This window comes from Berghia stephanieae, chromosome 13 (genome assembly GCF_034508935.2).
Source record: "Berghia stephanieae isolate SIO BIC M18660-M18661 chromosome 13, UCSD_Bste_1.3, whole genome shotgun sequence".
NCBI lineage: Eukaryota > Metazoa > Mollusca > Gastropoda > Nudibranchia > Aeolidiidae > Berghia > Berghia stephanieae.
Window position 1 is genome coordinate 12,673,028 of NC_088372.1, and position 12,774 is coordinate 12,685,801.

General features: G+C 34.4%; 1 protein-coding gene across 2 annotated transcripts in view; it reads left to right on the top strand.

The window, feature by feature from the left end:
• LOC144958501 (uncharacterized) overlaps positions 1-10,854 on the top strand; it is a 12,703-nt gene extending 1,849 nt beyond the window's left edge. The window contains exons 3-7 of one of the 2 annotated variants that reach the window (XM_078890505.1): positions 1,011-1,149; positions 2,322-2,393; positions 4,126-4,189; positions 5,928-6,021; positions 7,936-10,854. In XM_078890505.1, the coding sequence (XP_078746631.1) occupies positions 1,011-1,149; positions 2,322-2,393; positions 4,126-4,189; positions 5,928-6,021; positions 7,936-8,162 (596 nt within the window). In that variant the 3' untranslated portion in view covers positions 8,163-10,854. The remainder of the gene's footprint in view (positions 1-1,010; positions 1,150-2,321; positions 2,394-4,125; positions 4,190-5,927; positions 6,022-7,935) is intronic. The other variant, XM_078890506.1, reaches the window with a different exon arrangement.
• Positions 10,855-12,774: the final 1,920 nt, after the last annotated feature.

Consider the following 12,774-nt stretch of genomic DNA (forward strand, 5'->3'; position numbering starts at 1 on the left):
AATACATTTATATTTATTTTAGCAATTTTTTGCTTCATAATTATATTTTAGAATTTTCCCTTAAGTTTTTGAAATGGTTCACCAACACAAACTTTTTATTAGAATTTAAAATCAATTGTTTCCAAAATTAGTCAACAGCAGGGATTGAGAAGACTGACGGATTGCATTTTTAAATTGGTCACTTTTTCTCAAAATCTTTATCTTTTTGACAAGCAATCTTACACTTACACTTTTTCTTGTATTGAGTTTTGGATGAAAACAACTCACATGGAATATGAAATAGGTTTGGATTTAGATAAAAGCAAGCACGGCGCTGAATAAAACAAATTGAGAAAATCTAAGAGAGGAAAATCCTGAGAAAATAATATTACCATTTTTAAAAAGCTAATACCGATAGTTTAAATATGATCAAACATGACTATTGTTTGAATCTAACCATATTGTTGATATCATATTTTAGGTGTCACACTATTAAAATTCTCTCATATTATCAGCAAGTTTGATGAAAGAAATGAGTTTTTGAATGAAAAATCAATGAGTAATCATCCTGTACATGTAGGACTCATAATACAGACATTTCATGAAGGCAAGAGATGGTAGGCTGTTTTTATTACATTTATATCTGCCAATCGAGCGATAAATTTCAAAACAATTCCAAAATCAGCATTCTTATTGGCTAGGTATAGAAAAGATGGTTTTGATGATAGGCGCTATAAAAATATGATGATGATTATTATTATTATTATTATTATTATTATTATTATTATTATTATTATTATTATTATTATTATTATTATTGTTATTATTATTATTATCATTATTATTATTGGACAAAGAGCCTCCGCTCTCTTATGTATTTTCAAAGATTCTTTATACATTTAAATTTATATACATTAACCCTTTTAAAAGAATGAAAAAATCTCCATTCAAATTCCTTACAGATATCCTGCAAATGATTAGAAATTGTACTTTTGTCCAGAATGACCTCATTTGTATATTTTTCATAAAAGGGAAGCCATCAAGAACAAAAGATGGCCATGACGTTCGTTCATGCAAAATAGCGGACAAGACGGGTTCAATGAATTTATCTGTGTGGGATGATGCAGGTGCTGCCATACAATCAGGGGACATTTGTAAATTCATGAGGGGGTGAGAAATCAATTTTTCAAATAAAAAACAAACATTGTTTTATTGATTTTTATATATTTTAAAAATAAATCCTCTGACTGTTCTCAAAGTGCTTTACTTTACAAGGGGTTCAGAGCCAACAGCAATGCTTAACATGAAGAACGAGACATGATGCTTCTAAGTTGAGATACAATTACAGTTGTTTTTTTTTTTTGTTTTCTTTGATTACACTGTGTGATATTGCGCTCTATAATTTTTTTTTTGTTTTTGTCAGAGACAACTCTGTTATTGACCAGGTACTCATTTTACACCTGGATTGGGGATAGAATGTGAGTAAAGTATCTTTTTAAGGACTCCCTTGTGGGCCACCCACCACGATATTTGAACCAGGAACCTAGAGGTCAGAGGCTGAGTGTCAGTGTCGTGCCACAAGAACTCAAAACTGCACTAGTTAAATGACTAGGGGAAAGATTTATGAATCTGAATTTATGTTTTCCTAGATTGTGTCAGCTTTGTATTTATCATTTTTCTCAGTTGAAACCTGAAATAATGATAATAATGATCATGTTTGATTTAATATTTTATGTCATAGCAAACCATATAACAAATGTGTCCCAACCGTAGGCAAATGCAGGACATAACAACTCTCATGCTTCAATCTCAGTAAGCACAGCTCTCAAATTCAATCACAATCACAGGGAGACAGAGATGATGAAGTTAAACACCCAAACTCCAGTCGCACTGAGTAGAGTGCCTATCAGAGGGGTGTATGATGGACACAAAACATCTAGATTTGGCAAAGCCCTAGCTTCCTTTTACTGTACTTAAAAATTGAGCTTTTTTTTTCTTCTTCTATAGAGCGCAATATCCACTAAATGTGCTCAAAGCGCTTTACAAGGAGTCCCTGGCCAATAGCAACATTTAACATTTAGGACGGGACATCAGCATCAGCCTGTTAGTCGATGTTACAATTTTTTCGGACAGAGACAATGCTGTTTAGCATTGTTACCCGAAGGAGAGTGTCATATCACAAGACCACATATCCGCACGAGGAGTGTTGATGGCCTAAGCTCCAGGAGGAGTGAAAGGCCTAAATAAGTAAGTATGACATAGTTTGTTCTATAATAATTTTATAGATTTAAAATGGTGATTTTTGTGGAGAAAAGGTTTTCTAAAATTTTTATTTTTTTCAGATATGCTTCATTGTGGAAAGGCTGCCTAACCCTTTATACAGGAAAAATTGGCGAAGTTCTTAAAATTGGAGAGTAAGTATATCTATTACGAATGTTTGAATAAGGTTTAATCCTTTTTCTACAAGAGAAAATAATCACTTTTATTGTAACTACAGTAACAGATAGTTTGGAAGCAAAAAAAAAAAAGGAATTTTTCGATATCAAAACCTCAGTGTGTCATTGTCTTTTACTCGCTCTGACCAAATTAGCCGGATCTTTGGTTAGGCTATTAGCATTGATTCATAGTCGCTATAGAAATATAATTATTATTGCTGTTTTTATTATAATTATATTAGTATTATTATTATTATTATTATTATTATTATTATTGTTATTATTATTATTATTATTATTATTATTATTATTATTATTATTATTATTATTATTTTTATTATTATTAATTTATTATTATTATTATTATTACACTCCTGCACGGTTTCCTTGAACACATGATTTCCTCAAACTCATCGGAATGCCCCGAATTTTTTCCTTTTTATTCTTTGTCATCATTCCATTCCTTCCTCAAACAAATTTTTACCTCGAACAGTTTCCTTGAACTAATTTCACCAAGCCAACGTAAAAAATAATTGATAAATTAAAGTTTAAAAAACAGTGCAGCCCTTGATTTCGACCACTGATGACTTACTGTGATATTGGCAGTTACTTATGTGTATATTTGTCTACTCTGCATGTGTGTGTGTGTGTAGTATATAATACACATGCAGACATGCACAGCCACTCATACACTCCATCTCCATGAAGGACACCTCTCTGTTTATTCTTATCACTTCGCCATTAGTTCCAGTTTCAATGCCACGTGCCATGATATGCAAGTGATTGGCTACGGTGGTAAATGAATATTGTGATACAGCAATACCCTTCCCCCCCCCCACACACACACACATATATATCCCTTGTAACATGTCGATAAAGTAAATAATAATAAAGTTCCCGTTATTCATCCTCATGCGGAAATTTGTCTTGGGGTTTATTTATTCAAAGGGAAGACTGGAATAACCCAGGTATCAGCCATAGCATAGTGCCTCAAATTGATCTAGGGATAAAATGGCTTGTTGACAGCCATGTAACTCAGTGGATATTCAAACGAAGTATCTTTCGGGTACAAAGCAAAGACTACCACTGACCTTCCTCCCCTATCAAATGTCATGGCAATGTACGGTTTCCTCGAACGTTTTTGCATGTCCCGAGGAGTTTGAGGAAACTGTGCTGGAGTTTATTCTTTTTCTTCTTCTTCTTCTTTTTCTTCTTCTTCTTCTTCTTCTTCTTCTTCTTCTTCTTCTTCTTCTTCTTCTTCTTCTTCTTCTTCTTCTTCTTCTTCTTCTTCTTCTTCTTCTTCTTCTTCTTCTTCTTCTTCTTCTTCTTCTTCTTCTTCTTCTTCTTCTTCTTCTCTTCTTCTTCTTCTTCTTCTCTCTTCTTCTTCTTCTTCTTTTCTTCTTCTTCTTCTTTTCTTCTTCTTTCTTCTTCATCTTCTTTCTTCTTCTTCTTCTTCTTCTTTCTTCTTCTTTTCTTCTTCTTCTTCTTCTTCTTCTTCTTCTTCTTCTTCTTCTTCTTCTTCTTCTTCTTCTTCTTCTTCTTCTTCTTCTTAATATTATTATTACTTTTATACCCATTTTCAAAAACTATCATCAACATCCTCCTCCTCATCATCATCATGATCATCATTTCTATTTTAATCGCCATCACCATTATCTTCATCAAGATCGACATGAATTCAAACTTAGATCACATTTTTCTTTGATTACAGGTTTTGCCTTACATTTACAGAAATTCCAAACTTTAGTGAAATGAACCCAGAATTTGCCAAAACAGTGAGTGTTGTTTACAAAATTTAAAAAAAAGTAGTAACAGATCCATGAAGCCCATGGAACCGAAATTTATCCTGGTTTCTATAGCCTGAAATGGACAACAGCAATTTATTGTCGCAAGCGTAATAGTAATAACAGTCTTAAAAACAAAACGAATTTTATAATTTAAAATGATTGGTTTTGTTTGGCTTTTGTGGTATGACACTTAAATGAATAAATAAAATTAAAATAGAATAAATAAAATTCCCTTTATTCATCCCATAGGGGAAATTTGTCTCTAGAGTCTATTCCAAGGGAAGACGGGAATAACCCAGGCGTCAGCCGCAGTGCAGCGCCGCAAATTGAGCTTGGGCGAGGTGACTTGCTCAAGGTCACAAAGCACAGTGGGGGGTGATGGAACTTGTTACCTTTCGGGTACGAAACAAAGACCATACCCTGGGTGGGGTTCCTGGCCTCCCATAGTGGGCAGGGAGGCACTTCTGTGTCTTCTATCCCCCTATATCTGTTTTCCAACATGCCTTGGAATGAGCTAGAGTCCTGGCTGGGAGGAAACAGTCAAATGCATAGTTATTGTTTTGGAAGATGATATTTTTTTCCTTGTAAATCATCTCTCCGTTATGTATTATTATATATATTTTTATTTTGAATGTATAATGTAAGCATTTGTGTGTATTCCTCTTTGTTGGATTTTGTGCTTGTGTCCAGATGAGACTTATAGGTGATTTCAAACTAAGTACATTGGTGGTATGCTCTTGGAATCTACATCTGATCCCTATTTGTTCCCAGTTCCCCTTTGTCTTACTTTCTCTTGGGTGCTTTAATTGTAATTCTAGAACATTTAACAATCTCATTTTCTTCATGTTTACTGGGGCTGATATGACCTAAATGTGTTGCAAGCACCGTAAAACCCTTAAAAAACAACAAAAACAAAGACCATACCGCTGAGCCACGCTGCTCCCCCTTGCCTTCAGTCCCTCATTGGAATTCCTTAATGGGCAGCTCAAAGTTGAGTCTTCAGAAATGGAACTTTATCCACATTATATCACTGTGCTCAAATAGAAAATCTGTAAATGTGTGTATAAAATGAGTACCTGACCATTAACAACGTTGTTTCTGTCAAAAAATATTGTGATAAAAAGCCTTACAAAAGTCATGCATGTCTCATTCTACATGGTGTGTTACTGTTGGCTTGGGACCTCGTGTAAAGTGCTTTGCAGGCCTGCCAACCGTCCCGCATTTGCGCCAAGCCGTCCTTCATTTTTGAAAATTATTTTCTAAAAAAAAAAATTAAAAAAAATCGAATCTATAAAAAAAAAAAAAATCAAAACAGAAAGAATCGAATCTATAAAAAGAAAATAATAATAATAAAAAAACCCTCTACTTTATTTACTATGGATTTCAAGTAATTATATGGGGTTCTATCTGGTTTGCGTCGTAAGCATGTTCAGTTCGGTCGGGTGTCCCTCTTTTCATTTTCAAAAGATTGGCAGGTCTGGCTTTGATCACTATAAGTGGATATCGTATTATATAAAAGTGAAAGGTCAAGTTTTTAAGATTATTAAAATTTATGTTGAAAAAACAGCAATGAAGGTTAGCTCAGGTTTTTCTTAAAAATTTTTGTAATTTGTGCAAAGACAATAACGATTTTGTGTGTGGTGTAAATTTATGCATAAATGTCATCCGCAATCAGGATTTAATTTTGTGGTCACTCAGTTTGTTGCATTTATTCCCTAACACTCAGGATCCCTCACAGAGAAAGTCGCCAACAGAAGACCCCTCATCCCAAGGTCAAGGACAGCATGGAAAAATTGAAGGGCAAGGTCCCCAACCTCCAGGTATAAGACCACAGGTCTCCACACCACTGATGTCTAGTAAAGGATGTGTACATAGACAATAATACTCTTCAGTCTGAGTCAGTCGCTTTATTAGGAAGAGGAGTAGAAGAAGAAAAAGAACGAAGAAGTAGGAGGGGGGGGGGGGAACCATATGGCTATAATAAATGATTCTTTATATTTTGACCTATTGACTTAAAACTGTTATAAAATTAAAGCTCCGTGTGAGCTGAATACATAGGTTTTTAAACTTTGAAAATAATCCATCAATAGTTTTAAAAGTTATGTTTTTTTTTTCTTTTTGGTCCTAATAATTGGTAAAACCCTTCCGTTGTATAGGATTTTATTTCTAAAAAGTTGATTGACTGTTATTTGGATGTGTTTTAATGAAAGTGTGCCATAACTTTGGCATTAATCAAGATAAATCGATGAAACTTTTTTGTACATTTAAAATTTATAAGTCAAATGGTCAAATGTGCTTCGTCTAGATAAATCTCTTGTACAGAAGGAACGAAATTGACGTCGCTCAGCTCTTTGTGATTGTTTTTATCCAGTCATTTTTATGAGTGGTTCTCACTGAATTGTGTTAATCAGCCCTTGGTACGTTATATCTGGCTGGTGGATTTTATGAGTTTTTAAACTAAATGCTTAGCATCAATATTTGAAAGTAATGGTTGTTATTGAAAAAAAAAAAAAAATAATGACAGAGTTTGGGTGAATGTGCTGTAAATAAATATTAAGCGATAAGAAAGAGGGATATATATTGAGACAGCAGAACGGGTATTGAGGTGGTGTGTACTTTCATAGAATCCACTTTACTATTATTAATGATAATGTTATATTCTAATATTCGTAATAACACAAAGATAAGTGATGATGCTTCTCATCCATTGTCAAAACATATAAAAATATCCCAGAGAAGCTGTCAGATGGTACCTATTGGCACAAAGAGTGAGAGACATTGGCAGTCTTTTCTTCCAACCAGCACCAGGCTTTTTAATTCACAACTATGATCTGTAGTCTTTCAATACCTGACATTTTCTTTTAAAAATTATTATATCGTCTTTCATTGAATATAAAAAAAGGTATATTTACATGAAATTCATTTTTATTTTGCTTTTATATCTATATAATATATATGCATTATACATAATGCATACACAATGTATCATACATTTTTATATATTAATATTGATATTATAAAAGCTTCTTATTTATTCTACTTACTGTATTGCTCATACTATTGAGTGCTTCTAGTCTAGACTGGACAGAATATTTCAGATTAACTTTTGCTTAATATTTCAAATCACATTCTTCATATTTCATTGGTATAACTTAATAGATGACACTTGCTTTTGGAACGGAAGGTCCTGGGTTCAAGCCTCGCTTGGCGCATAGTTGAGTCCTTGGAAAAGACTCTTTACTCCTATTCTCTTACCGTACTCAGGTGTAAAATGAGTACCCGGCTGTTAACAGCGTTGTCTCTGTCGAAAAAAGAAATTGTATTATTGCATAACATGCGTCATGTCTTGTTCTACATGTTACATGTTGCTGTTGGTCAGCGACCCTTTGTAAAGCAATTTGAGCACGTTTAGTGGATATTGCTCTTCTATATAAAAGCTCAAAGCTCAAGTTTTTAAATAGATCACCTACAGTTGTAACATTTAATTTTTTTTTAATTGTAAAATTTAATTCTCTTAAAATTCTCATGTCACCTATGCCTTGTAAAGCGCCATTGAACATATTAGGTCGAAATTGGCGCTCTATAAATTTTATTATTATTATAAAATTATGTTGATATATTTTATAACAATTATTTATTAATTCTTGTAATTCACATTTGTAAACGCAATTTCCTTATGAACGAATAAAGTTTATTTATCTATAATATTTTTGTTATTATTTATTTATCAACAGGCGGAAACAATGTCCAAAATTTCAATCAGCCAAGAGGTCTGACCCCGAGGCCTCCACATGTCAACAACCGGCCTCTTCCCAATGGAAACAACATGGCCAATAATCCAGGAGGTTTTGGTAACAGCAACATGGGCAATGGGAATGTTGTAGGACCCAACTCTGCTGCTGGTGGGGGTGGTGGCGGTGGAGGGGCTGGCCGTAACCCTAGGGGTGGAATGAGGAGATGATGACTATGACGGGGGCGATATCGATATCCAATCTTGTTATCACTTGTACTGCCATTCATTCATCAACTTAAAATTGTTTGAGAGGTTGAGTAAAAAATATAGTGGACTAAAGGGTCAAGGAAGTTATAAGAATAAATTTGCCACTTATATAGGGATAAAACTGGCATACAGATTCTTTTGGGGTCAATGGATTGAATTAAATAGTCAATATTGATGATTTTATTTTCTACTTCTTTTTGGTTAGAAAGGCGAAAACTAAATATGTAATATTTTACAATAGTTCTAACCATCTTCAATTGTTTAGTATTTTTTAATACCAGAATGTATGTTTTGAGTCATGGTCTTTCTTTTATTGGTTCTGTGAAATTTAGATATATTTTTTTTGCTGTGTAATAATATTTCATTTAAGCATTAACAGCTGCATTGTAAAAGGAAAATAAAATAAAATGTAGTATCCGTACTATAAAGAATAATGCTTTTAAAAAAAAATGTCACTTGGCTAAAATGTTTTGAAATGAATGTTTAGATTGAAAATATGACATTGCAGGTCGAGAAATGAGGGAGCAGGCACTGTGTAAGATAAAGATCTGAACAAGTGTGAATGAAAGGTGCCCGACAAAGCAAGGAAGAAAAATACAATTAAAAAATAGCCATCGCAAAAAATCAGTCTCCCTTGACTGGGGATCAAACTTCAGACTTCCTAATTACTGGTCGGATGTTCTACTATTTCACCACAGAGGTTCCCGATAGGTGGGACAATTTTAATTCTTAAATCTTCACAAAGTAACACGTTTTACTCTGCGAACCTTTGCTTGCATCACACAACACAAACATTGAAAAAAAAGAGGACGAGAATGAAGACATTTTTTAGTTGCTCCAATTTTATATGAAAATTTCAAATTGAGAAATTAGGGAGAAGGCTTGTTTTAGCTTTGTCTAGCACCTTTTGTACACACTTGTTCAGTTCTTTATCTTACACCAAGTTCTGTTCTGCCTCATTCTAAAAAGAAAAACCCCAAAACCCCCCAAAAAAACATGTTTTTGAAATTTGGCCAGAAAATATCCTTCAAATATTTATTGATTAAAAAGACCCCCTGCTTGTCAAAAACTCTCAAGAGTGGGACTTCTAAGAAGACTTCAAGGACATCTCAGATTTTAGAGTTTTTGATTGGATGAGGGTCTTTTTAATCGATCGATATTTGAAGGACAAGTTTTCTACATTCCCCCTCTTTTATCTAAACCTGTTGTCTTACTTTTCCTGGTGCTTAAATGACTCATGTCTGTTGCAAGTGCCGTTGAAATTTTAAAAACAAAAACAGACAAATTTCTAGCCAAAATTTTTTCTTTAAAGTTTTTCCCCTCAGTTGTCACTGTTAAATCGATCGAATGGATGGAAATTCTCAAAAATCTTTTTGAACACGTTTAGCCGTAAATTACCAATGCAGGGGATTGAATCCATAAAAAATATAAACAAATAAGTTTAAAATAAAATTCGATAGTCATTTTATTTGCAAAATAGATCAGTTGTTACTTTTTAATGTCAGAAGAGAGCATATGCATAGCAAATTTCAGACACGGATTTAATTTTATGTAAAAGCTTGTTTTTAAAATTTTACGAAGGGTAAATGATTAAAAGCTTGACATGGTATTGGTTTGGTAAGGTGGATAGACAATCAGATTTATTTGTTGCTCAAAGTCAAAAAGTTTTCCAAAGTTTTCTCACCGACACGTAATGTGATGTGATGTCACTTCCAATTGAGATTGATATGAATGAACTCTGATCAAAATTGCATTTATATTATTGCAAAGTGATTGAGGGGAGGGGGGGGGGGGGGGGGGGGAGGGAGATATAATGTATGTTTGTAGATATTTATATACATGTGTGTTTGTGTATTTCTGTCAATGTGTGCATTTGTGAGAGGAACAATAGACTGATAAGAGAGAGAGAGAGAGAGAAAGAGAGAGTGAGAGTGTCTTCTGACCTCTCATAGTGGTCACTTGCTGTGTCTTCTATCCCATATATATGTTTCCCTTTCTATTTTTTTCTGTCTTTGCTCAAGATTGAGATTGCTCTTTTTTTTTCCCCCCTGATCCTGGCTGGGATCCTAAGCTGGGAAGGAGTCAGTTAAATGTTAACTACCTTTTTTAATAGTTGATATTCTTTTCCTTGGAAATCATTTCTATGTTTTTACTATTATAAATATTAGTTTTGAATAATAATGTATATTATAGCTTGCACTTAGTAAACATTTGAGTGTATCCTTTCATAGCGGGATCTTTGCCTGTGCTTGTAATGTCAAAATTTGCAGATCACTTGATTGCTCATGGAACCTTCCGTTCCCTATTTCAACCAGTCCCCTTTGCCTTCTGTTTTCTTAGGTGCTTTTTAACTCAACTTTCCTCTATCATCTTCCTTTTTACTGGTGCTGAAATGACCTAACAATGTTGCAAGCACTCCCCTAAAAACAAAAACAAGCAAGAGAGAGTGTTTGTGTGAGAGAGATAGAGTGTTTGTGTGTGTGTGTGTGTGTGAGAGAGAGAGAGAGAGAGAGAGAGAGAGAGAGAGAGAGAGAGAGAGAGAGAGAGAGAGAGAGAGAGAGAGAGAGAGAGAGAGAGAGAGAACGTTATGATTTGATGTTATGATCTGATGACATTAATTGTTGTTTGTGAATAATAAATCTTAAATATGTAACCAACATGTCTGACTTTCTTGTTTTAAGCTAATACTTCACTGTAACAAATAGATGGGTGGTTCTGGGTGGGGTTCCTGACCCCCCATAGCGGGCAGAGAGGTACTTAATGCGTCCTTCTATTCCCCTATATCTGTTTTCCAACTTGCTTTCTGTCTTTGTCTTACTTGGTTTTGTCCTGGTCCTGGCCAGATGCCCTGGCTGAGAGGGAAACAGTCAAATGTATGGTTAGTTTTGGGAGATATTTTTTTCATTGTAAATCATCTCTCTGTTATGCACTGTATTATGTTTTCTTTTTATTATATATGATTTGTAAAACATTTGAGTGTATTCCTCTTAGTGGAAACCTGTGCTTGTGAATGGATGAGACTTTTAGTGATCTCAAACTAAGTACTTTGATTGTGTGCTCTTGGAATCTACACCTGTTATTTGAACCAATTCCCCTTTGTCTTGCCTTTTCTTTGGTGCTTTAATTGTAATTCTATAACTTTTTACTATCCCATTTTCTTACTTTTACTGGCACTGATATGACCTTAATGTGTTGCAAGTGTCGTAAAGCCCTTAAAAACAAAACAATAAATAGATGGGTGGTTGAGTATGAATGAAACATTTGACATTTCATTCATACTCCCAACTGTCCAGGAATACAGACGATAAAATTCTCACTAAATTTTGTTCTGTTTTCTACATGCCTTTGTTTATAGTTTTGCTGACGAAGGGTTTGTATCTGAAACGTCCATTGTACTGTTCCCATCCGAAGCCTTTCCAATTTCACCTTTTTTGTGAAGGATTAGGCAATTAACTGATTAAATACTGAGTTAATCGCCTGTCATAATGGGCAATTTTGTTGACACTGACATTGTATTTAAATTTAAGTTACTTATTGCTAGACAAATCTAGCTATCAGATTTGCATAATCTCTTTTGCATCTTGTTGGTAAAGCAAATGTATATACTTAATAAGTCAGAATTCAATAATTTAAAGAAATTTGATGTTGACATTGTAGATTTTCATAATTTTACTTTTTGTCTTTTGACCAACAAGCAAGGAAAATGATGGGCAGAGGATGGTAATAATGAGTAAATGAGTGGCGACTTAAAATGCTTAAGCTATTTCAGAATATCTCTGTATCAGCCATTAATAACTTTGATCTGATTTATAACACATATTATTTCAATTTGAATGAGACAGAAAAAACGAATGGGAATACTGTAATATGTGGACAGGAACACTCTCTGGGACACTCTGGCAAGGATACTTGTCTATAGCACTGAATTAGTTAATAGAACCACAAACTTTACAACAATCCAGAACATAAGTAGTTGTGGTGCAGAGGCTTGTTTCTTCCTTGGGAAGGGGCTAATTTCTGTTTGGTTGCATGCCTAGGGGCACTGCTGACTGAAACTCATTCATTGCAAGCGGGTTGTCTGCAGAGGCCTGTCTATTGCACCGAACCTGTGTGAAGACCAGATTTTTCAATGGAATTTTGCAAAGGCCTGTTCGTTGGACAGCAGGAGTGGTGTGAGAGCCTGTTTATATAGGATGGGAATTCTGCAGTGATCCTTTTTTTGGATGGAAATGGTACAGAAGTTTGTTTTCTGAAAGAAGAGGCGCAAAAGCCCACGTGGCTCAGCGGTATGGTCTTTGCTTTGTACCCAAAAGGTACAGAGTTCAAGCACCTCCCGCTGCGCTGTGTGGCCTTGAGCAAGTCACCTCGCCCTAGCTCAATTTGCGGCGCTGCACTGCGGCTGATGTCTGAGTTATTCCAGTCTTCCTTGGAATAGACCCCAGAGACCAATTTCCCCTATTAGATGAATAAAGGGAATTTTATTTTATTATTTTATTTAAAAGATCCATTGTTGCACGTGAGTGATCAAGAGACTATTCTTTGGATGAGTGTAGTTACATATAAAATAATGTAT